The sequence below is a fragment of the Chiloscyllium plagiosum genome, chromosome 11 (assembly GCF_004010195.1).
Source record: "Chiloscyllium plagiosum isolate BGI_BamShark_2017 chromosome 11, ASM401019v2, whole genome shotgun sequence".
In the NCBI taxonomy this organism is placed as follows: Eukaryota; Metazoa; Chordata; class Chondrichthyes; order Orectolobiformes; family Hemiscylliidae; genus Chiloscyllium; species Chiloscyllium plagiosum.
This window is the reverse complement of record NC_057720.1, coordinates 85,580,763-85,607,845: the sequence shown is the minus strand read 5'-3', so window position 1 is coordinate 85,607,845 and position 27,083 is coordinate 85,580,763. Positions and strand designations below refer to the sequence as shown.

Sequence of the window (27,083 nt, the reverse complement as noted above, 5' to 3'; positions counted from 1 at the left end):
ATGAATTACATTTGGAACGGAGTTGCTATTTTTATGTTGACAATTCCAGCAAACAGTTCAATACAGCATAGACAAGAAGGGTTAAGCTGCAGCATTATAATAGGAATTTATCCAGGGTTTGAACATCACTATCAGGTCAAAGATATCAACAGCATCCTCATCATAACTTAAGCACATTTGCTGTTCTGTTCAGAAAAATGGAAAGGGTTCTCTCCAAAAATTACTTCAAGTGTGCAGATTTTTTTATATCTCCTGTCAAATATTAGAGCACAAAAGCAACAATCTTTGCTCTAGTACAGTTTATATTTGTCTTTCAAGGCACAGACCCAAAGTTGACATCAATAGCCTTTCAGTGTTTCATCCCACTGTCATACAGAGCATCAGCCAAGATAGTGACCAATGACAAGTTGTTCAGCTGGCAGCAGCAGGAAAATCATAGCCAAACCAAACCTGATCTCAGTCAACATTTAGCCACAGGATTTATAGAAAAAAAGACTAGTAGCAGGAATAATGGCAAAATCTTTCCAGACTAATCAACCAATTCAGCACAACAGTAGACATATTCAATTGTTGTTAACCTCACGTATTCGTATAAATAGAACAGTTGAAAGCTCAAGACAATGACATTTCAGAATTAAAATTGACAACATACTGAATTTTCTCCCTAATAAATGACCTTTAAATACATGACTGATAAAGAGTCATCTAGATTCCAAATGTTAGCTTGCTTTCTCTCCATGGATACTGCCTGATCCATTGTAATCTCCAGCATTTTTTGTTTTCACCTTAAAATAATTCATCTTCAATATTTTAGATCTTCTACCCAACTTAACTATTCACTGCTCAGATAACATGTCTGATTTGCTGCCTCCCTCTCTGGCTTGTATCGACAATGGTCTGCGTGAGTTGCTACTAAGAACCTAAAGAGGCAAAGACGGTTTTTTTCTCTTTGATTATTCTTCATAATAAGTACAAACCTGCCTGCCTGTAATTCCCCCAGAAACAGGACTGAGATTTGGAACTCAGCAGAGAAATCAAGCTTGTTTCTCACGATGTTGCATTCAAAACTAATATACCCATTCTTCACTTACACAAACTCTCTTTAAATAAAATAATCAAAACTAAATCCAAGTGCTTGAAAACCATTAATTCCCTGCCTAGCTCCAAAATCTGCTACAATGTCTCAACACTAAAATCAACAAGACTCCAACTTTAAACTTTGAACCACTAACGCCACAGTTGAACAGATGCGGAGAGTAGACTGTTAAACAAATGCAAGGCTTCAACAAGTGAGAAAAAGAGTTGCCAGGGCACTTGCAAATCAATCAGGAAACCAACATTATAGCATATATGCAAAATACATGAAATGGTCACATGTGCTCAATATCAAGATGCTGCAAGCCTGTTTCTACAATCTTGCTCAAGTCGTCAGCCACACATGTTTAATGTACAATAGTACAAAAGCTCCCATTACTTCAAAATTTCCCTCAGATACAAAGACTACATTTAAAAAAATTCATAATAAATTGTTCACTAAAATATGCACCTCCATGGATTCCAAAAATAGAACTGCCTTGGGGAAGACAGTATGGAAAACTGTTGTTCTGGTGTTATTTCACCTGATACTTTTATGATGCAAGACTTTCACAGCATATGGAGAACATAAAAAACAACAAGATAATAAGTGCTCTCTCTCTTTCAGGAGGTGATACAGAAATGATGGCTAGTATGGCCTCTTTCTGTACTGTAAAATCCTATATGACATAAAAAACTTTCAATAAGGAGCACAGTTTATACTAGATACAAAGAATTTACTTCTACCCACAATGCTCAAGGAATTTGATGGTTTTCTTGCTCACTTGAAAATCTTCGATTTCGGTGCTTCAAGAGATGTCATGTCATCCAATCATTGTATCTTGAAACATGTATCACTGAGACACCATAAAGTTTGGGCATAGTTTTTCAATGTACATATTTAAAGTTTAAATAATTTGAAAAAGTAGAATTTTTGTTTTGTACAACTCAAAAGCAAAGACAAGAATCTGAATTCAGCACAGAAAAAATGTTGATAAAATATGAATGTCTTTATTAAATGTTAAAAAACTATGAAACAAAACATCCCTCAGATTTAGTGTGACAAGTTTGTCAACAGAAGTGAAACAGAAAAGGATATGGAGCAACTTTTTCACCCACTACATATAGTAAAACTTAATTAAGCATAAGAAACCATATGAGATGGAAGGGCATCACTTAAATTCCCAACCCACTGAGCTCCTCCTCTAGGCAGTAGGAGAGAATCAGGAAAAGGATATGCAATCAGAAGATACAGCATCTCATGTGAAATCAAACTTGACAATTCAATATGCTACATACACAGATGAAGTTTACCTAGTTACTTCCAAATTGACTAAATGACGGTAATCTTTCACCAATTAGTAAGCTTATACACATATTATACATGATGCACGTACATGCACATGCTTGAAGTTACAAGTTTTGATCTTTGTATGTTTTCCAGTTAGAATGTGCCTGTGAACCACCACACCTTTATGCTGGGCCTGTGAAAAACAAGGACACACTCTTGTGATCATCTGGATCAGAGTGTGGTAGAGGAAAACCAGAAAAACAAATATGCATTGTTCTCAAGCATTGAGTTTAAATGTCACTGCTAATGGTACGTTAAGAGGTTACTGTCCAACATACCACCAAGTAACAAGGAAATGTCACCAGGTTGGAGTCAAAGTGATAAAGAAATAAACCTTTGGGAATTTTTTTCCTTATAAGGCTTTTCTTTTAAAGTCCATGTTAGAATACCTATTATGTTACACCCATCCAGTATTTTCATATTTAGCTCAGAAGCAGATTAGGAAATCAATATGACACTGTACTTACATTAAGCAACTACGCAGCCATTTAACAGAACATCCCCAGATCATGATGCTAGGACAGTCTAGGAGAAAAGACGATCCCACCTTTCCCCTCTGCTGAACACCAATAGCAAGACCAAATATTTGTCACAATTTTCAAATCATGCACTGAAAGGGGGGTGTGTCTCGTCAGTCTTTTTATGGATCTCCAGGATTGCACAAATCTTCAAGACTTAATTGCTCATGAAAATCTTGTTTGTCAGTTTTCTGGTTTCCACAATGCAGGGCTGCAAACTTGAGGTACTCCATCGACTTGCAAAAGAAAAACAAATCACTACATTGGAGTGCTTTCTGGCTTCGCTAAAAGAATATGCAACACATATGAATAGTAAATTTCCTCTCAGCAGTACGTTTGGTATCAGGTCACCTCTAATTATCGTTTCTTCTCACACAAGATAAATTAGGCAATTCTCTTCATAATAGTTACTGGCCTAGAACGTACTGATTTTTCTTCCAAATAAACTGTGCCAGCCATCCACCTTGTTCTGATGATTTCAAGACAACATACTTCTCTTAAATGGCTAATCAGGGCAATTGTTTTCAGGTAATTTCAATAGTTTGTTGAAAAAAATCAGAAACTCCAAATTTCACCCATCACAGATTTAAAACACCAGTTTCTTGATATCCTTGCAATCACACAGCCAGATCAGGTCAAGCCACTCCCATTTCCTCCAGACATATATGGGATTAGGTTCTCTTCACTTCCAGGTACAACATGCGCTGATTCACTTTTCATACTTTAAGAGCATGAACGATAGAGGAAAAGCAGATTGTTCAAAGGAGCAAACAAATCTACTGGTTTACCACCATCCCTTAAACAACATAAACATGGGCCTTACGAACAATGTTTTGTCCCAACTGGGGCTGTTGTTATGGCAATGCACCTATGAGAAGATTAGTGCCTGAAGGCAGCAGGGACCATTAGCAGCAGAGTCACTTACATGCTGCTTCTTTACTGCAGCATTCGTTGAGCAACACACCGATCTCAGCAGTAGAGATCAATGTGACCCTCAGGAAGAACAATAGTAATTTCACCTCAAGAAGGTTTGTCCATCACATGATATCTTCAGCGTCTCTGAACACATTCCAGCTGAGCAGTGAGCTCGAGTGCAGCAGCCCACTGCGTAAAATGCTCTCATACAGATGCTTTCATCTGGATTCCGGCCAAGTCAAACTGTAGTGACAGGGATTAAATATAGAATGATGGATGGTCAGGAGCACAACAGATGATATTTACTGGCCAGAAACAGTTTGCTCACTTTTCAAATCCAAAATCAAAAGGATCTGATGTGCATATTCATAATTTGCTTGTCAATTTTTGGAGAGAAAATACTTTAAAATCTTTAAGTCATTTTGTTTCTCATTAAGTATTGTTGGCATTGTGTAAGGACGAGTCGGTTTTACAGGTAAGCAAACAGTTCTAATTAACTGCAATAGATCAGGAAGCCAAGTAATGAAAACTGAGGTAAGATGTCAGAGAGAACAAAACAGATGCTAATCAGAACAACACAAGATAACAGGTCAGTGTATTAACAGCTGCATGGAGGTATCTTTTCAGAACAGCTGGAGGTAAGAACATGGGTTTCATCACTATTTCCTCTATATTTGGACAGTATGGATTTATTAAGATTGAGGCAATGTGTGGTTTATAGTTTTTTTTGGGGGGGTGGGGCAAATAAAAGAAAGCATGGAGAAATTAATCAAAACTATTTTTTTTCCTTTGATCATGCTGCACATTGAGTGGAAAGAAGATCAGGTAATGTTTGAGGTAGGAGTTTAAATCAGAGGAGCAGTTCAGAATTAAAGGAATGCACTGCCACACTTAATAATCCTCACATCCAAACTAGCTACGTCTCAAAGGATGTTTAGTTAAATTCTCATAGGATCAAGTGAACCACACTGCTTCCCTATTCTCTAAAGCATGCAAAATTAAATCTTAAGCCTATAGGAGCAGAATATTTTGAATTATGAGCAAGGGTGTAAAAAAAAAGCTGGAAAACTCCAGATACCTAATTTCGATGACCACTAAAAAGTACCATTTAATTTATCAAATCACTTGGTCAAAGCAAAGAATTTACTTTATCAGACCACTTTTAAAACTCCTCAGCCTCAGGTAAACATATCATAAATGCTCATCAATTGAGCAAAATACAACCAACATGCATTTCAGCAGCTCTGACGACTCAAACTGCTTGAGTTTTCTCCTGAATAATGAATGAACCACTTGCAAAAATCCACTGCTATGCGACGAAGACTAGCTAACATCACAAAGACCAGGAATCAACCCTGAAACTACACTATTGCATCTAACTCAATGCTCCACCATGCCTTCACTCACTGGGGCACTGAGGAACCAAAATTTTTAACCGGAGCTAAATTATCCACGAAACAAAAAAGATGGTTGGCTCGACATTGTTGTGGCTTCAATTTTATAAGTAGACGTGAAAATCTGACATTATAATCACAACTGCAGCTTCCAGTCATAGTAGAAGCGAATCACCTCTGCTCAAGTTGAAAGGTGTTTCTATACAATGTTGTTTTGAATGTTAGAATCCAAAACAATGGTAAGGGTGTTATCAGGGCATTTCTTTTAAAAGCATCAGGACTCTGAACAGGGTATGCAGACAAGTCACGATTGCTGCCCTTTACCCTCTCAGGTGTATGCTCTTCTAACATCAGTCATGTGAGGTAATGGAAATGCAAAATATTTTCTGACTTGCTGACAATTTTGAATTGTTTAGAATGTGATAAAAACATTCATTCCATTCCAACTACTGATCGCAGAGTATTTAATTCAGACTGCTGGAACAAAACATATTCAATTTCCAAAGTGAATCAACTGAAAAAAAATCCAAGATATTTTAATAGTTTTCTTCTAAACTTGTTTCCACTCTTCTGTTCCTTTTGCTCAGTTTCTGTCCTATGCTCCCAAAGGGATCAGCTCTTTGCTGGCAGCCAATTACAGTGCCAGAATTGTCTTTTGTTGCCTCAAAGGCCATTCTGCATTATGGTCAGAGTGTGAGTAGAGTTATGCTTTTTAACTGGAATACGAAATACATGCAAACGCAACCCATTTTTTTTCTCTTATGTTTTAACGTGTGTACTCCCAGCAAGTAATAATCCCCTTGGACAGACTGTCACAGATGCCTGGAGATGTGACTGTGAGATACAAGGGACAATTAAAACTACTAAGACCAGCTTTTGTCAGAATAAAGAACCAACTTAACAGTGAACAAATTGAACTGGAATCTAATGAAAAGAATGTATGCTAAGTCATGGACAACAGACAGACTAATTGATGAGGTGAGGACATGAAAGAATATTTTGCTTATCCTACATAGACAAGATGACAGGAGGCGGGTCCCAGACTGGAGGCTGTCATGGGGAGGCGAGTCCCTTGGACTTGATGGCAGTGCAGTCGGTGGAGGCTAGGTGCTGGCATGTATTATTGTAAAAGGACTATAAATAGAGTACTTTCTTCCTTTTTATTTTTATGCTGGTCTTGTATTTATTCTTTCAATTTTGTACCATATACTCAACTATCTGTAGTTAGGTATCTTGTACCTAAGATGGTGCCATAAGCAGCAACACTGCAAACATTTCACTGCACTCATTGGATTGCATGTGACCATAAAGCTAATTCAATTCAATAATGAGAAGGTGTTGGAAATAGTTGGAGAAATGAGGCAATCACTGCAATAACATCAAAGAAAAAGACACATGTTTTGGTAAGATAATTAGGTCAAACAATAGAGATAGTTATTCGAAGGAGAGAAAGAATGATGTAAAACACAGGAGAGAGAAGCATTGTAGAAAATGGATGACAGAAATAATGAACTGATGCAATTGACCTATGTGGAATGCGTAAAGAAGCACAAAGGTGGAGATCCATACAGTCAACATTTTGAGCATATAAATGTGTGCTAGAAATGATTAGAAATGTTCATTAGCCAAGCCACTTTTGTTTAAGGTGAACGTCAACATTTAACTCTCTTACAACAGCTTCACAGAAAAGCTTTATCTGATTTAACACAATTAATGAGCCTCAATTTTAATCAACATTCAAAAGAAAATCCTATACCCATTATTGTGTAAACCTCGAGAGAGACTTCAAATATTCAAGTTGTAATGGTTAGAGTCCAAGTTCAGCAACTCAGAAATTGAGAGCTAAAACTCCACCAGAGCCAGTTGTAAAAGTGAATTTGATAGTCTTTGAATTGGTAGACAAGTTCAAGGAAGCTGCCATCCCTGATTTGGTCAAGTTGTGACTCCAGTCCTATACTTTTGTTTTATTCATTCATAGGATATGGCTGTCACTGACCAGGTCAGCATTTACTACATCATCCCTGGTTGCCCAGAGGGCAGTTAAATGTCAATCACATTACTGTGGGTCTGTAGGCAAGACCAGGTTGAGGATGGCAGTTTCTTTCTCTTAGGACGTTGGTAAACCAGAGGGGCTTTTCCCCACAATCGACAATGGTTTCACGGTCAATATTGGGTTTCTAATTCCAGATTTTTATTGAATTCAAATTCCACCATCAGCCATGGCATGATTTGAACCAGGGTCCCTAGAACATTATCAGGGTTGCTGGGTTAATAGTCTAAATGATAATACCACTAGGCCATCACCTCCCTTCGTTGACAAGAGATGGGAAGGATCAGCCACATCAAACAAAGTATAAAGTTAAACCCTTATAACTATTTATTATGTTCACTGTCAATGATCAGCTGTTGTGCAGCATTCAACAAACTTTCAGTGGTTCCATCAAACAATTAATTCTTCAGGAATGAACATGACTGCTCAAAGATATGGCTCTCATTTGGTGACAGCGATCAGACTGAACATTGACGAGTCAAATACATCAAGAACCGAAGATATACATGAGAAAAATAGGCCCTAACATGATTTTAAGCCTTTAATCACATTTCAGAGTTGAGATAGCCAAATTAATCTTGTACTGTTTGGGATAGTTGTTAATGACATTATGAAATCCATGAGATTGAGAGTGTCTAGACACTTCAGGTATCCACTTTTCTGTAGAGAAAGGCAGTCATCATACATGTTGTGTGGTCCTTTAAGCAGTCAAATATTTTTCCTCACTGCATGATCTCAGAGTCATTTACTCTGATCAAATTATAGGACTATATCCTGATTTAATCCTTTGATTACGTATTAAAAGAACTGCTTCCTGCTTGTTATGTTAACTGAAAGCAAACAGTATAAAACATATAGGTAAAAACAATGACTGCAGATGCTGGAAACCAGATTTTGGATTGGTGGTACTGGAAGAGCACAGCAGATCAGGCAGCATCCGAGGAGCAGTAAAATCGACGTTTCCGGCAAAAGCCCTTCATCAGGAATAAAGGCAGAGAGCCTGAAGCGTGGAGAGATAAGCTGGAGGAGGGTGGGGGTGGGGAGAAAGTAGCATAGAGTACAATAGATGAGTGGGGGAGGGGATGAAGGTGATAGGTCAGGGAGGAGAAGGTGGAGTGGATAGGTGGAAAAGGAGATAGGCAGGTAGGACAAGTCTGGACAAGTCATGGGGACAGTGCTGAGCTGGAAGTTTGGAACTAGGGTGAGGTGGGGGAAGGGGAAATGAGGAAACTGTTGAAGTCCACATTGATGCCCTGGGGTTGAAGTGTTCCGAGGCGGAAGATGAGGCGTTCTTCCTCCAGGCGTCTGGTGGTGAGGGAGCGGCGGTGAAGGAGGCCCAGGACCTCCATGTGCTCGACAGAGTGGGAGGGGGAGTTGAATGTTGGGCCACAGGGTGGTGTGGTTGATTGGTGCGGGTGTGAATTCAACATATACTCATGGTCTCTAGTCTTTGTAAAAGGATTACTGGAACAAACATTCCCATTCCTGAACTTGCTCAGGATGACCCTGGTGTCATGGGATTCCAACAGAAGAAACAACAAGATCTCCCGTAAATTATTTTGGTAATATCAGTTAATACAATTTGACAACCTCCAGTTGAGTAAGTAGAAAAATGTTCATACACTTACTGGGACTAACAGCAACAACGACAATTATTCAGTGTGTTTGGCACCATAACATTGAACAGCAGTCTGTGATCCAGTTCTGCTGTTTGGAAATAAATCTGTAACGGTATTTAGTTAAGCAACAACCAAGCATATACAACCTAAAACAGGTTACTTCGCTGCAGGTCAGTGAAAATGCCAGAAGGGAAAATTCCAAAAGTAAAAATGTGAACTTCTTTAGTTTAGATTGCAAGCTAAGAGCTGTGTTTTTAAAGTAGTTTGCTACAGTCCAAGACATTGGATGTGGACATCAAAATATTCCATGGCAGCGATTTAATTTTCACTTGTACAGCACTTCTGGTAATGCTACTCACTGTGCAAGAGGAATATCAAAGATAGCTTTTGCTTCAGTAGAAAAACTGTCTTTATAAAGATCTTGACTATAACATGCCTTTATTATGCTTTCCAAAGATCATGTAGAGAAATCCAGCTCACTAAGAACGATAACTGCTGAAACAGATAACCTTTTTCATTAAACAGTGAGGCACTCTGACCACGTGATCACTTTAATATCCTGTGGCTATTTTCTAAGCAAAAAGGAGATGCAATGTCAAATCAAGTCAATACAGAATCCCTTTTCATTAGAAACAAGCCAAGCTTTTCAGACATTGGGAAAATACTTCAGTCTCTTGAAACTGACATTTTGTAAAGCTGAAGCTGATCTAACAGCTGCCGTGCACAGAATACTGGATGTCTACAATACCAACATGGCAGTGGATTGGATAAATAGGTTACCAGACCTCATGTAATAATAAATACTAGAAACACAGTAAAAGCTCCTTCAGGCACACGACATCTGAAAGAGCACTTGCTCATGCAGGAGCAGCCAGAGATTTGCCTCAGTCTTCCTCAAACACTTTAAAGCCTGTTTTCCTATAATCACATATCTAAAGCAAAATTAATAATTTAATTAAACTATACGGCAAAGTGGATTTAAAAGGAAATTATTTATCATGTGATGGGAGATGGAATGGGTCACATGGCTAACACCGAAGGAGGTACGAAGAACTAGAAAGCAAAAACAATGTTTTAAAAGAAGGATGCCAGAAACTGGTCAGGTAAACTTGGACTATGGAGAGGAAAAACCGTACCATCATCACTGAGTAGACAGAAGACCAACATGATTCAAAAAGAGCATTTGATTTTGTGTGAAAAATGGTAATTATATTTTCAAAATATTTGAAACAACTGCAACCAGGGAAAAGGGGTAAAAACAAAAGGGTAAACCCACAGTGTAAGACCTAATGAAACATAATTGACCCACAGACAGTAACAGACCTGCTAATCATTTCAAGCATTTTCTGTTTTTAAACTCCAGATTTGCAATGGTAAACAATAAATCAGTCTAATGGAGTTGTGAATAGAAATGACAGAACAGCTGCTATCCAAAAAAAGGACAGAGATTTGGGGTGGGGGGGGGGGGGGGGGGGGGTGAGGTTGGAGAGGGGAAGGAGAGAGAGAAAAAACACAGAGAACAGAAAGAGGTGGGGCTCATTCAGAAGTGGACTACAATATCATGTCAGAAACGGAACATTATTAAAGAAAAATCATGTGCTTGTTTCCACAACAGCACTGGATGAAACCTAGAATTTCTCCAACTATGCAGTTAACCAGAAGGCAAGGAGAGAAAAGTAACTTGAACATTAAAATAAAAAATCTGCGAGGTAAAATTGACCATCTGGGAGGACTAAATTAGCATTTCCCAGAGAATCACTTGTACATTTCTCAACAGCTGCTAATGGAGCTGTTGAAAAAATCCTGCAATGAGAATTTTCAGACAGGCGCACAGTCAGGTGGACAGTACACTGGCACAAGGTGTTTATCAATTGTGAGCAGTTTCTAGATATGTTGCTGCTTTTACTCACATCTGACTGTTATCAGTCAACCCTGCTCCAATTCAAAACAGAAATTACAGAGAAGCATTCTACATAAAGGGAAATAGCAGTTCTCTTAAATTGTCACATAACACTAAATGGTTTGGAAAGATGCATTTCTGCATAGGTAAAGCTTTCAGTCATCCCTATTTGCAGTTTTATTATTTAAACCTAGGGAAATTGAACAGCCTGGAGACAGAATATTAACTAAGCATGGACAGTGAACTCTGAAAATGTATTCCCCATACCCACAGTCTGTGGAGTGAAATTTCACAATATTGCCCAAGATAAATCCTACATAAAATGTCTGCCTCCAAACTGCCCCGAGCAATAATCAACTGAGAAGACAGGATCAAAAGCAGACAGAAACACAAACAACCTCTATTTTCTACCTTTGCATTCTTAAAGATATGAAGACAAAATGGATGACTGTCCCTCATCTTTCAAAACAGTGACAACTAAATAAAAACACCATTTATTTCACAATCCTTCATGTTAGTCAATCACTTTCTGAATACAAGAAGCCCAAGGAAATACTGAAGACTCGAAAGGTGCAGCAGCTGATTGAAATTAAAAGCGTAATACCAGAACAAATGAATCTGCAGTCATCTGTTTTTTAACGTTGTTCATTTCAAACTAAACACTGCACTGTGCACAGAACACATACTTCAAACTATTTTACTGAGGAATACCGAGGGTTGCATTAAAACAGGCAATCACAGATGCTTAAGTTATTAGCAAATTGGGATCATAAAGAATAAATATAAAATAAACGATTAGAATTTTGACCTTTGAGCTCCATCACCAACTATCTGCTCATATCTTTCCCCTCTCTCCAACAAACTGCTACGATCAGTTCTGAAGAAGGGTCACTGGGCTTGAAACTTTAACTCTGCTTTCTTAACATATGCTGCTAGACCAGCTGAGTTTCTTACTATATTCATTTGGCTTTTGATGTTTTGGGAAGGCCTTGGTGGAAAATGCGTGCATACACTCCTCTTCCAAGGTTGGGGCTCCAATTGTGAAGACCACAGGGAAATTTTGTTTCCTCCCACACACTATTTGTGAGTGTTTTGCAAGCCTGAAAATAACACCTCCCTGAAGAGCTTGTGACCATGGAGGGGGGAGGAAGCCTGCCAAAGAATTGGGAACAGTCTGAAAGGTATTTTGGTACCTTTAAATGTCACTATTTGTAAATGTAGACATGTTTTTAACAATGATGCATCACAGGGCTCTGCCCTGCAAAAATAAATTGACCCTTACATTGGTCAGCTTTGTGCAATATCTGTTACGCATTAGAATAGTTTTCAAATTAAGAAAATGCCATAATACATTCTGTAATGTGAAATAAAAATTCTGTCAGTCTCTGCTGACATGTTTTACGCTGTAAGGTTAAAATTGACTAACAGCTCCGGCTGCTAAACAAAACTACTCTCAAAAGCTGAACAAGAATGCTGCACCTGCTCCACTCCCTTTTTAAAGGAAATGGGCACTATTCTGTCAATTTCAGCTGGAATCTCTTGTTATGACAACAGTCATTATGAATACTTAGCAGGGTTTAAAAGTACATATATGCTTCATCATCGAAGCTGGTTTAATGGTCCAAGAATGACAACCTTTTTCAGAGCATTAAAAGAAAGACTTTGAAATGATTTGTTTGTTTACAAACCCAATAGGCATTGGAATAGTTTCTTTTTCTTCTCACTATCAATGATTGTGTGTTTAAAGTCAGGTTTTTAAATTAGGTTGCTGGATATTTTCAAGACTTCTTTCTCCCCAGTAATTTTAAAATAATTCCATTGTGAATATATAGCTTCTGAGAACTGTACATAGTGTATACTGTGTACTGTATGACTGCCTATGAAGGATCTGTAAGTGAATGAAAGTGGTATAGGGCGAGGTTCAAGGGGCCTTTAAACAACGTTGGGGCTAATTCCTGTGCTGGGTAACCAAGGCAGGCCTCCTAACTGACTTCTGCACTATATTACAGCTCAGTAAATGAACTGCCAACATAATACCTGTGTGAAAAGCCAAAGGTCCTGACCAAGGCCACGAGTTGGAACTGCATTTTGGAAGGCACAAAAGTGCCTAGTTCAACTTTCCTGAGCCCACAAGAAAACTAGGGCCACTGTATTTATGTTGTTCATGTTGAGAAAACCCAATTAGTAAAGTTCAACTCAAATTTGTGGACATAGATTATCCAAAGTATTGTATATTAGACTTGTTAGCAGAACTGAAATAGATGGTAGAAAACACAGCAGTATACAAAGGTTAGCTAAAATGATAGAAAAACAAGAGCTGCACCTCTTTTTCAGACCGGAGGATTTTTCAGAGTAGAGCTCCCCAAACTCCACTACTGGAACCACTGCTAGTTTTGATATACTTTAAGCATTTGGAATGAGAAATACAGGGCACAACTGTAAAATTTAGAGATAATATTAAATTCAGAAATTAAGTAAGCAGTGAAGATAGAAACAGGCTTCAAGAGCACAATGAGGATGACAAAATAGATGGCAAAATGACAGTTGAACTTCATGGAAGTATGACATATTGCATTTTCAAAAGGAGGAATAAGGGAGGGTATCGCATGCTAAACAGTCAATTTTAAAAGATGATGCACAAAACAACTGAGGGATGTTTATGCATAAAGGTTGGGCGAGGCGATGGCCTAGTAATATTATCACTCGACTATTAATGCAGAAACTCGGGTAATGCTCTGGAGAACCAAGTTCAAATCCAGCTGGGGGAATAGGAGTTCAATAAACATCTGGAATTAAGAGTCTAATGATGTCCATAAAACGACTGTCGAGTGTCGGATAAACCCACCCTGTTCACTTCAAGCAAGGAAATCTGTCATCCCCCTCTGATCTGGCCTACATGTGATCCAGACCCACAGCAACACTGTTGACTCTCAACTGCCATTCAGCTGTATAAAATCGCTAGAAAGTCTTAAAACAGGGATGAGACTGACAGACCATCTGGCATTGACCTGGCACCAGAAACAACAATAGCACAAAGTGCTTCATTATTAACATCTGTGACTAGTACTGAAATTGGTAGAATTACCTCACATACTATTATAGAATCACAGAATCCATACAGTGTGGAAACAGGCCATTTGTCCCATCGAGTCCACACCAATTTTTCAAAGAACAGCCCACCAATCAAGAAACAGTCTGACATAGTCACACCCATAGAATCATACCTCTCCATGTCCCAGATAGCACTATTACCAATGGCAAGGACAGGCCCAGCAGAGGTGGCATCAAAATGGCATATACAGTCAGAAGAGAGTTGGCCTGGGAGTCCTCAACAGTGACCTTGAACACTATAATGTCTCATGGCATCAGGCCAAATGTGGGCAAGGAAACCTCTTAGTAATTACCACAAACATTCCTCCTGTGACTGATGAATCAGTGGTCCTCCATTTTGAATAACACTTGGAGGAAGCTCTGAGGGTGGCAAGGGTGCAGAATACAGTCTGGGGGATTTCAATGACTACAATCAAGATAGGTTCAACAGCACCATTACTGATCAAGCTGGCCAACTCATAGGCAGCAGGTGGGGAGGGAACAACATTCTTGATGACCTCATCCTTACCAATCTGTCTGCCGCAGATGCATTTGTCCATGACAGTATTGGTAACAGCGCTTACTGCACAGTGCTTGTGGAGCCAAGGCTCTGCCTTCACACTGGTAATACCTGACATTGTGTCACACCACACAATCAGTGCTAAATAGGAGAGACTTCAAATAGATCTGGCAACTCAATACTAAACATCCATGAGGCAGTGTGGGCCATTAGCAGCAGCAAACTACACTCCAACAAAATCTCTCAACTTCATGGCCCAGCACATCCTCCACTTTATCATTATATTCAAGCCAGAGGATCAACTCTATTCAATGGAAAGTGCAGTAAGTCATGTCAAGAGCAGCACCAAATATACCGAAAAATGAGGTGTCAATCTGATGAACTTACCAAACTGGACAACTTGCACGCCAAACACCAGAAGCAGCAAGTGATAGACAGAGTTAAGCAATCCCACAAACAACAGATCAGATTGAAGTTTACAGTCTGGTCACATCCAGTCATGAACGGTGGCAGAAAAATCAAACAACTCACTGGCAGAGGAGGATCCATGGATATCATCATCCTCAACGATGGGTGAGCTCAACAAAAGCAGTGCAAAGGATAAAGCTGATGCATTTATAACAATCTTCAACCAGAAGTGCTGAGTCAGTGATCCATCTTGGCCTCTTCCAGAGATTCCCAGCATCATAGATCCCAGTCTTCAGCCAATTCAACACATTCCACATGATAAGGAAACTGTTGAAGGTACTGAATACTGTAAAAGACTATGGGTCTTAACAACTGAAGACTTGTGTTTGAAACTTGCCGCTCCCTAGCTAAACTGTTCCAGTAAAGCCACAATAATGGCATCTACCCAAAAATACAGAAAATTGTTCAGATATATTTTGTTAACAAAAAAAGCAGGACAAATCCAATCCGTCAATTACCACCTCATCAGTAAAGTAGTGGAAAGTGTCATCAACTGAACTATCAAGCAGCACCTTTGCAGCAACAGCCTGCTCACTGATACCCAGTTTGGGTTCCATCAGGAGCACTCTGCCCTTTACTGCAATACAAGCTTGGTTCAAACATGGACAAAAGAGTTGAATTCCAGAAGTGAGGTGAGAGTGACAGCCCTTGTCATTAAGGCCACATTTGACTGAGTTGAGGGCTAAAGGAGCCCAAGCAAAACTGGAGTCAATGGGAATTGGGGGGAAACTCTGCCATTACAAAACAAAGAACTGGAGGTCTGAAATGAAAACAGAAACTGAAGCAAGTCAGCAGTGCTGACAGCATCCATTGGAAGAGAGCAGAGTTAACCTTTTGAGTCCGGTGACTCTTCATCAGAATTCTGCTTGTTGAATCATACCTGGCACGAAGGAAGATTGCTGTGATTGGAGGTCAGTCATGTTTGCTCCTGAACATCTCTACAGGAGCTCCTCAGGATAGATAGTTTCTAATCTACCTGCTCACGGATTTCATAATACACCTCTGGAACAAGGACTTAAATCTTGGCCTCCTGGCTTAAAGGTATGGATGGTACAACTGCATCAGAAGCCCAATTCCTTAAGATACAGTCTAGGCTCAACCATCTTCTGCTGCTTCATCAACAATTTTCCTCCATAACATCAGAAGTAGGGAATCTCGCCAATAACTGTACAATATCCAGCACCATTCACAACTCCTCAGATACTGAAGCAGTGCATGCCCAAATGTGACAAGACCTGGACAATATCTGGGCTGCACAGTGGGTAGTTACTTTCATGCCACAAAAATGCCATACCCAATAAAAAGGACACTCCAACCGCCATATCTTGACAACACTGAATCCCCTATCAACACCTTGAGAGTTACCACTGACCAGAAAGTGAACTGGACTCACCATGTAAATACAATAGATACAAGAGCAGATCGTAGGCTTAGAATACTACAGTATGTAACTTACCTTCTAGGTCCCCAAAGTCTGTGCACCATCTACAAGGCACATGTCAGGAGTATGATGGAATACCCCCCAGTGGATGAGTACAGTTCCAAAAACACTCAAGAAGGTTGACATCTTCCAGAACAGAGCAGCCACTTGATTAGAATCACATCCACAAGCATCTACTCCACCACCATAGACACTCAGTAGCATCACTACCTACAAGACGCACTGCAGAAATTCACCAAAGATCCTTCAGCAGCACCTTCCAAACCCATGACCAATTTAATCAGATACATGGGAACTCGATTACCTGCGAATTCCCTTCCAAGCAAGTCACCATCCTTACACACAGAATTGGCAATTTACAGTCATTCCTCTGTATCCACAAGGGTTCTGTTCCTGAGTACACCACTGAATGATGAAATTTGAGAGTGTGGAGCTTGTTTAAAAAAACACGGATGTACGATTTTTGACCGCGGATGTTGTTTTTAGTTAGTTTTTTTGGCATGAATCTCTTTGGCAAATTCGTGAATTCGCAGAAACAAGATTTACTGTAATGCAGGGAGGTCAAACTAACATCTTACATAGGCTTAGCATTACTTGTGGACTTTACTTCTCTAAACCCAGGATTCCGTATGCTTTATTCACTCCTTTGTTAACCTGTCCGTCACCCATTTTATTCAGTCGGAGGACATGGACATCCCTGGCGGTTGGTGAGCTACCTCCTTGAGCTGGTGCAGTTCATATGCTGTAGGGAATTCCAGGATTTTGACCCAATGATAGTGAGGAAACAGTGATGGAAAAATATCCAGAATGGTTCCAGAATAAAGAGATTACATTTATGTGAACAGACTGAAGCAAAAAAATTATAAAGGCAAATAATAACAGAAATCCATGTCTATGCACTAAGTAAAAAAGGAGGAACAGTTTTTAATGGCCATTATTTTTAAGATGATTGATAGAAGAACCAGAAGTGACATGATGAAAAGCCTTTTACACACTGAATAGTTAGGATTGGACAGGAATTCTGGATATAAATTTAATAGTAACATTCAAATTGGAACAGAATCAATCTTTGAAAAAGAAAAAAAAATTGAAGGGACATGAAGGAAGGGCAAGGGACTGGGATCATGGGTCTGTTCTGAGAATGAGCTGGTGCAGAACTGATCGATTAAATGCTTCCTTCTGTGCGATAATTTTCTATGATACAAATAGAATAATCCAACATTAATATCTGTTGTTTGTGCTATCTGCCTCATAGAAATCTTGTGACTGCTCTCTCTGCAAAATGGCAGTTAAACTGTAGTATGTGATGTTGCTGTACTTCATTGAAACATGAAATGACTGTCAATTGGGAATATTCTCCATGAGGAAGAAACAAATAATCCCAGAATACTCTTTGCCGTTCTGAAAAATTTTATCCAGTAGTAAGTTGTCCTTTACTACAACTGCTAAACAACAACATAATGTATGGGAGTCACGAGAAGGAGCAAAAGAAATGGCCATGAGTGTGGACAACACATTTCTGCACAACGTTGATTGAACAAACTGAAATAGGTTTAATTTTCAGACATTGTCCAAAAATTCCTACTGTGGTCCTTTACTAATAGAAGAGAAATCCCTATGAAATGACCTCAGTATACTCCACTCTATTAATCATCTGTGAAACCCACAAGTTATTTTCTTCACGTAGCTCATGGTCTGGTTTGCTCAGCATTTGCCAACAGAAACAGTTTGAAACTCAATGAATAGGAATTGCACAATGCAGCAAGTGTATTTTAATGATTTGCAAGTGCACAAACAGCTCACTGCTGAAAAAAAGTGTATAGACTGCAAGAATACTAGTGTACAGTAAAAAATGTTCCCAATCTTTTAATCTTTTACTTCTGGAGGCAATGACTCAGGCGACATATTGTGGATCTTCTGCCGAATTGAGAAAGCCCAGACCAATCGTCCAACCTGTCAATAAACTATTATCATATTCCACAGTGATCTTGCTTTTCATTTGAACACCCTCACCTCCACACACAAACTTCCTCCTGCACAATTTCCACAAAGTGAGATAAGCTAAGTCAGAACCTAATCAGTTCTGGGCTTGTATCATGCAGTTACACACCATATTGTGAATTATGCATCCCAGAGCAATGGGCAATAAGAGAAATATTGGCTCAATTCCAAGTACATGTATACATGTGCAGAGATTGTACATTTAACACTCATCATTACCCGAACACATATGATAGTAAAATGATGATTTACCGGTCATTGTCAGAATTCCTGAGTGACGGCAGTATCTGGCGGAAGCTGGCATTGCGGTCAAGCTTTGGCTGACTCTTTGTTCGTTTAATAGAACCCTTTAGTCGTTTGCTGAAAAAACCCTACAACAAAAGGAAAAACAAAAATGATTAGGTACATGCAAGTAAAGGAAAGCTTATTTCTAAAAGGACAAAATGAAAGTAAGGGAAGCACTGGCTGAGTTATATTGACACAGATTATAAGAAAAAAAATAAAGTAACCAAAATTAAAGTAACACAAGATATTCTGTTATCAATGCTCAGGACATGGAACCACTAAATTGTTCACATTTCTCAAACTTTGGGAAATAATAATGTATCCATATGTTGCAATAACAAAATGTGGTCCAATTAAAAATGATGAATAGTAATTGTACTGCATCCCAAAAAATTACTATATGCATTTTATCAAGTAACAAAATCTGAACTGGAATACCTGAAACTGACTACAGTGTTTCTTGAAGTCAGAAATTATATACATGTGCAGAGATTGTACATTTAACACTCGTCATTACCCGACATGGAACGGAATTTTGGAAAAAGAAAGCATTTGTGCTATCATTGTCATCTTGACAAAGTTGTCTTTCACCCACATATTCAACAGACTAAACCAGTACGTAGGTCTACGTTAAATGTCTGTGTCGTGAAAAGTCAAAAAGCAGTTAGAAGTATATTCCAGGGCACTGTCACTGTCCCGAAATAGCAATTAGTCAGGAACCTTCCCAATGTCAGTACAAAGTCCAACAAAAAAGATGGGAAAAAGATATTTTAGTGAACCTAGACGGCCAGACATAATTTTCACTATTCTTACTGCTATCAGAGTGACACGGAACATGGAATGAACTGTATGGAAACAGCTCCAGCTTACATTGCTCAGCCAGGATTTTGTGCTTCACTTTATCTGTAGAATAATCAATACCAATGTTGATTAAAAAACTGTTCTCACGGGAGAAAGATATGGAACATATACAACTGACATTACTTGTCTTTCACAAATTACAAGTCATCTATTTCGAAATGCACAGATTCTAACTACTTGATCTAAGATCTCATGCTCATACAACTGTTACGTATTTTGCTCCAAAGGAGTTGACTAATTGGTACTCTTCAATAGTATGCCATACATGTCAGAATTACATGGCGAAGAAGCATAGAATGATACTACACAGAAGGAATGCACTTGACCCATGATACTTGTGCTCTTATAAAGCTATCTAATTATTCCTACTCCCTGTTCTTTACAAACACACTGCAATTTTAATTTTCAGTTTCAAGTATATATTCAGTTCCCTTTTAGAAGCTAATGTTAACTTCCACCACCCTATTAGGTCATAAAATTTAGATCATAACAATTTAGTGCATAAAATTGTTGTCATGTTACACTCATACTTTCACTAGTTACTTTGAATCTTTGTCCTACGATTACTAACCATTCAGTTGAGTTGAGGTAGCATGCTGCTTCCTTTAAAATGCAGTTTTTAAAACAGCGCCCCTTCAAGGTGTGGTTAATACGGTGATTGGTTTCTAGTGCTTTTTCAAATATTTGATTTACACACAATGCCTGGCTGTGGAATCTTTCCTGAAGTTTCCAATGCTGAAACTTAATCAGTGTTCTCTACCATTCAGCCTATTTTTTTTTGGGCTTTTGCACTCGATGCCATTTTTTATAAAGCAAAAGAACTCATTTATTTTTAACAGCTTTCTCAACTTGTTCTACTGTCTTCAAAGACTTGTTTAGGTACATCCCAAAAATACCTTTGCTCCTGAACTCTTTAAAATTGTGCCAATGTGTTTATATTGTCATTCTTCATTCTTGATCAAAAAGTAATGATTTTATATTTTTACATCCAATTTCATCTGCCATGTGTCTGCTCATCTCATCAGTCTGCCCATATGCTCCTGAAATCTGTTACTATGCTCCTTCAAGTTTATTACATTTCCAAGTTTGTTACGCCTGAAGCTTGAATTCATGCCCTGTATGCTGTTGATGGCTTTTGATCCTGAAGCAAGTAAGGCAGCAAGGAACATTTGTAATTACATAGTTTCTGATTCCGTAATTGTTTTCGGAAATATTTGAAACTTACTTTAAGAGTTTGTACCAATTGTAAAGTGATCAATAAGTTTTGGACAATGTGATCTGGTGACCCTTAACGTGAAATTAGTATTAAAAGGAAGTTCAAAGTCAGAAAATTTGTGGCATATAAAAAACAAGAGGTGGAGAGGAAAGCGAATTAGATTCCTGAGCAGTTAGAACATATAAATCTACAATTTCCGCAACTGTTCCTTTCCGAGTGTTGAATGCCCACAATTAGCCATATCTTACAAAGCTAAGGCAGTTCTAGTAGCTACCATGACAATTGAGAACATACAGTTCAGTAGTTTATGAAAAGAAGTGCGCCATTTTGGGAAGACGAGACAACTTGAACGCTGTTTACATGGAACCCTGCTGCCAGAAAAGAGTGTTTGAATGTAAGAGACTGGAGCTTTCCTTGGAAAACTATGTACTTGAAGATGGGACACTATAGGTAGAGATGGCTGTCTTGAAAATCAGTAAATTGAGCAGAATGCAATCCCTCCCCCAGGGGCTGCTTTGGAGATGTGCAACATTTAAGTGGGATACAGGATGCAGAAAGGTCTGGTTGAGAAGGTTGAAGTCAACGAGCTTCTTTCCCAACTTCAATTTATACCTTTGAGCGAGAATTAAAGTCCAGTTAGAGGCCTCTTCCAGCTTTGCTGGTATTCAACAGTGGTGAGTAGGACAATCATGATATAAACCAAAATAGCACCGCTGGCTCCAGGGAGGATGTTGTCTGTCATTTAGTGCCTGATTGAGACACTCAGCATTGAAAAAAATGTGTATGAGGGAGGGGTCACTGAAAGCTAACCTGCTTGATTTTTGCTAACACCTATGCCAACCCTGAGCATTAACAACCCCCTCTCCACAATCCCCTCCCATCTTCAGAAGTGATCCGGATTTGTCTTATTGGTCCCTCCTTGGTCACCTTTCTTCCATCACCAACAGTTACTACTATCACCAAAGCCAACACAACAGCAATGAGGAATGTCTGGCCTCTGATTGGCTGACACCTCTTAGGGACTGGGTTTCCTTAATCCTGAGCAAGCCCCATCACTTATCATTTACGTATCTGAGTGGAACTTCATATGTATTTTGTGACTATTAAGTAGTCATCCTTTATCTGAACTTGAACTATGTTTTAAGTCTCGTTGACTGCTTTGGAGTTTGGAGCATCACAGTTAAATTATATCATAGATGTACAGTAGATTTTGTGGTATAGTTTACTGGCCAGCTGCTGACAGAAGCATTGGCAATGGATTGATTGTAGTCATGGTTGAAAACAAGTTCAACATAAACAAGGGATAAATTCTAAAAGCTTCCTCCTGGATTGTTTTCTTGCCAAAAATCAGAGCTACAATGCAAAGCAAACCAACTTGAACACTAAATACTTTTAAAAACTCAAGAAGAAAAAGAAATAAATTTCAACAAATAAATGACAAGCAATTACTGAAAAAAACAATAGCAGAAATACTCAAGTTTCAATATCAATGATAATTCAACTCCGTTACCCTTTCACGTTTTATGTTGTCAAAACAGGTGATTAAGTCCAAGATTTTGTTCTCTAACTCAAGTCCTGAACTCACCACAGAAAAGCATGTAGCATATTCTCTGACCACCTTTCAGTCTCGTATAAATGCATAACATTATGAAAAAAAAATGCTCAAAAGGGATGGGCATTTTCCAAAGTTCTGGAAAACAAGCTTTATCATAAATGCTGATATGGTATTGAAAAACAATGCAGAACATTTAATATTATTATTATTTTGCAACTAGGTAAAGGTTATTGGCAGAATTCATAGAACATAGAACATAGAAGAATACAGCGCAGTACAGGCCCTTTGGCCCTCGATGTTGCGCCGATCCAAGCCCACCTAACCTATACTAACCCACTATCCTCCATATACCTATCCAATGCCCGCTTAAATGCCCATAAAGAGGGAGAGTCCACCACTGCTACTGGCAGGGCATTCCATGAACTTACGACTCGCTGAGTGAAGAACCTACCCCTAACTTCAGTCCTATATCTACCCCCCCTTAATTTAAAGCTATGCCCTCTTGTAATACCCGACTCCATACGCGGGAGAAGGTTCACACTGTCAACCCTATCTAACCCCCTAATCATCTTGTAGCATAATAATCACAAAAGCAAAAAATGTATATCAAGTATGAATATGTTGCTCATACATAATAGAGTTCAGTCACCCTTGTAGAAGAATAAATCCTCCTGAATTAAATGAAAAAGGTAGTCAAACCTTAATAATGGATCTTATTAAATACTTCAGCACTTCATGCAAGCTGAGCCATATTACTCTCTAAGTCATATAGTCAGCCCAGTAAAAGGCAATTAATATGACATTTGCAATCAGATTTACGAGTTATTGCCTGTGTCTGTGTTTATCGCAAATTTGTCCAATGCACACAGACTAAGGTTTTAAACTCTTCCAACAACTGCTCTGGGATCCAATCTGCAATATGTCAGTTATGCTTCAGGAAAGTAATTTGTAAATACAACCATCTATTTGAATAGAATTTTGAGTAAACTTTTAGTGAAGGAATGAGATAGAACCTTATCATTTTCAAAATCAGCATGCTAATCAGATAGGCTGTAAAGATTACCGTAAATAAATCATCCTGCTCAATTTGATTAAATGTATAACAAGAATTTGCCAAAGAAAATGCAACATGCCATCAAATGAATACTGCCATACATTCTCAAAGACTGTAAAAAGGTAATCTTGTACAATGGAGTATTTCAGGAGGATATGCATGCTGCACCTTAGAACAAAAAAACTATAAATTCCATTTGTACAGTAAGGAAGAAAGTGGGAGCGAGAGACAGAGCAATACAAGGGTATGGCATATATAGACAGAAGCAAGAAAATGGGAGAGAACAATGGGAAAGGGAGAGAGAAAATGAGAGTGTGAGAAAATAGAGAGAAAGAGAAAGTGGGGGAAGAGAGTGAGATGGAGAAAGAGATCGAGGGAGGGGGACCGAGGCAGAGGGAGGGGACGATGGCTGTGGGAACAGGCTTTGCTGTTAATAGACTGTCTTTATTATCCCAGTGGCACCGTAGTCGAGTTGTGGTCATTGCTGTGATAACAAAGTCTCCAAAAAAGGTGTGTTTATCGAGCCAAATGTCAGGTTAAGTCCAGGAGCAGAGCCTGGTTGACAGATCCAGTGGGGAGGTTCAAAGGGTGGAGATGCACCTAGAGGAGGGCATAGTGAATCTCCAAAGGAAATTCCCTCTTTTGGATAACACCAGCCTGCACAGTAAAACCTGCCAGACTAACCACCTGCTGACTGATTACTCCTACCATGGGTAAAATAGCAGCATAAGTGTAAACAGGCAATGAAGAAGCCATTAATAGGCATGCTGAGTTACTTACATGATCAAAGGGCAGGCTGGTTAACTGTTTATTCCTTAGATTTTGTTACCTGTGTTATCCTGTAAAGTGTTATCCTAATTTGGTTATTGAATTTAAGTTAAATTTCCCATTACACAGGAGTTGGGGTGCTACATCTGAGCTGCTCTATTGACAATTAATCATTCCATTAAATCAAACAGAAACAATTCCTGAATTCGAAAATGTTAAAAGCTCCTAAATGAAATCACTACTCTCACCCCAATTAAAACACATAACTGAATTAGTTTTAAAAGTAAATATTCGAAGATCCTAGCCTGCATTCTAAAATACACCCCATCATGGATTCAGCAAAGTGATATTACTGGATCGTGCAGTCATGTGTCAGGGACTACCCTGGCAGGAAATTGACCTAATTCAGAAATTATCATCTACAGATGAGAAAAATGCTATAACATACAAAATATTCATAGAATCGCTACAGTGGGGAAAAAGCCTGTTGAGTCCCCACCAACCCTCCTTACCCTTTCCCTGTAACCCTAAATTTCCCAAAGCTGATCTACCTAGCCTGCACATTCCTGGACACTGCGGGACAATTTAGCACTGCCAATCTACCTAACCTGCAAATCTTTGGACTGTGGGAAGAAACCAAAGCACCTGGAGGAAACTCACGCAGATACAAGGAGAATGTGGAAACTTCAACAGGCAATTGCCCAAGGCTGGAATCGAGCCCAGGTCCCTGGCGCTGTGAGGCAGCTATGCTAACCACAATTCTAACAAATGAGCCACCTACAATTACAGATGACTCCAGTTTGAGAAAAATCACTATGATTGCCATCCACTAATAAACGCAAACACTAACATCATAGTTAAATGCGAACTAATTGAAAAACGAAGGGAAAATTTAAAAAGCTGTTTATATAATGATTTTCCTGATGTTGAATATCCCAAGGCTCTTTACAGGCAATTATGTACTTCTGTCATGTAAGAAAAATAGTAGCCAATTTGCACAGAGCAAGTGTCCACAACCAGCACTGTGATAGTGACCACATAACCTGTTTTCGTGGTGCTGGATAAAGGATAAATAATGGTCAGGGCCCGAGGGGATGTCAACTGCTCTTCTTTAAATAAATGTTATGGAATTTTCAACATCTCCACTCTCTTAGTCCTGCATTGAAGTCATTGACTGGATTTGGTGGCCAAGATGCTGGTGTGTGAAGTGAACTTATAACTGTGCAATTCAAAAATAACCATTACTCACTGAGCCACAGGTGCAAAGTAGGGACATAAAGTGGTAGTAATGGAATTTCTAAAAGACAATTTACTTGCAATAAACTTGAAGGCTTGAGTGTTGAAATAATCTGCTGAAATAGAGTAGTCCCATTTACTAACCACCTATTAACAAAATTCCTGCAAATATGGACTTTCACCATTATACTATATTAAAGCATTGATGTTCAAGAACATTGCTGTTTGTCAGGGTTAACCCCTATTATTTTAACATCCTGTGCGACTTGTCTTCAAATAATCCGGTAAACTTCAGAAAAAGAGTGGCCTTATCTTTCTCCTGCACAACCCATGTCAAATTCCGGGATGATCAAGAATGTAATGTGATTGCTGCCTTCATGCTAATCTTATAAAGGAGAAAAATAATGGTTTTTCATATAACACCTTTCGTATTATGAAACATTCCAAACGCTTCACGTGAGCTTTATAAAATAATATTTGATGCAGACCCATATTTGGAGACAAAGATAGATAAGGAAAAAAGCTTGGTTCAAGAGGTAGGTTTTTTAAGAATAGCTTAAAGGAGGGGGGAAGAGACAGAGTGCAAGTGAGAGAGGAAAAAAGAGAGGTAGGAAGGTACAGCAGTTTAAGAAGGAAATTACTGAGTTTGAGGCTAAGGTAACTGGAAGCATAGTCACCAACAGTCAAAGAAAGGAAGACCTACAAGATTTCATTGGGAAATGTTATTGTGTGCATATACATACTAACATTTATTGAAACCATTTACAGCTCTTTCAGACCCAGAGATGTTATTTCTTTAATTGTTCAACTTCAGTGTCGCTTCTTATGCCTTGCACCACTTTTTCACATTTCATCACTCCCGCAATCCAATGTGCTTTTTGTTTTTTTTTCACCATATTTTAATCTCCTACATTTGAACATCTTTTCACACCTGCGTACTTGTGGAAATGCTGTTAAATCTTTAAAAAGAAAGGCCATCAATCTTCAACTCTGCTTCTCTCCTCACAGGTGCTGCCTGACGTGCTGACTATTTCCAGCACCAACAGCATCTTAATTCAGTTAATTCTTATCATCTTGGCTAAAACAGGTAGCAGCCAAAAACAATCAAAGGCTTTCTCTTTGGGCCAAAGCCCACAACACAGATTACTATATACCACATTAAGTGAAGGTTAGTTACTCAATGTAAAAATTAACAAAAACAAACAAAATATTCCGCATGGGCATTATATTCACAAGAGGAAGGGAGAAAATTAGCCTCATGAAATAAATTATTCCTACTCCACATTTTGTTAACTAACATTTTTGGCATGGGAGTAGCAAAGCTTTTCCCCAAAAGCAACATCATGTCCACTCACTGACTAATTACTGTGGCTACTTGCTAGAATTACACGGAATACATAATTGTGAGATTACTAGAAAATAATGCACTAAGCGGTATGTTGTTTGAGGTTCGGCACAGTAGCTCAGTGGTTAGCAATGCTCTCACAATGCTAGGGACCTGGGCTCGATTCCAGGCTCAGGTGACTGTCTGTGGGGTGTTTGCACATTCTCCCCCTGTCTGCATGGGCTTCCCCTGAGTTCTCCGGTTTCCTCCCAAACTCCAAAATGTGCAGGTTAGGTGAACTGGTCATGCTAAATTGCCCACTGGTCAGGGGTAAATACAGGATAATGAGGTAGGGGAATGGGTCTGGGTAGGCTGGTCTTCGGAGGGTCGGTGTGGACTTGTTGGGCTGAAGGGCCTGTTTCCACACTCTAGGGATCCTGTTC

The 27,083-nt window shown here is 38.9% G+C and overlaps 1 protein-coding gene across 14 annotated transcripts in view; it reads right to left on the bottom strand.

Moving 5' to 3' along the window:
• The window catches only part of rasal2 (RAS protein activator like 2), a 415,750-nt gene that overhangs the window by 81,662 nt on the left and 307,005 nt on the right, over nucleotides 1-27,083 (bottom strand). For all 14 annotated transcript variants that reach the window (XM_043699997.1, XM_043699987.1, XM_043699988.1 and 11 more), the window contains one exon: nucleotides 18,594-18,712. In XM_043699997.1, the coding sequence (XP_043555932.1) occupies nucleotides 18,594-18,712 (119 nt within the window). The remainder of the gene's footprint in view (nucleotides 1-18,593; nucleotides 18,713-27,083) is intronic.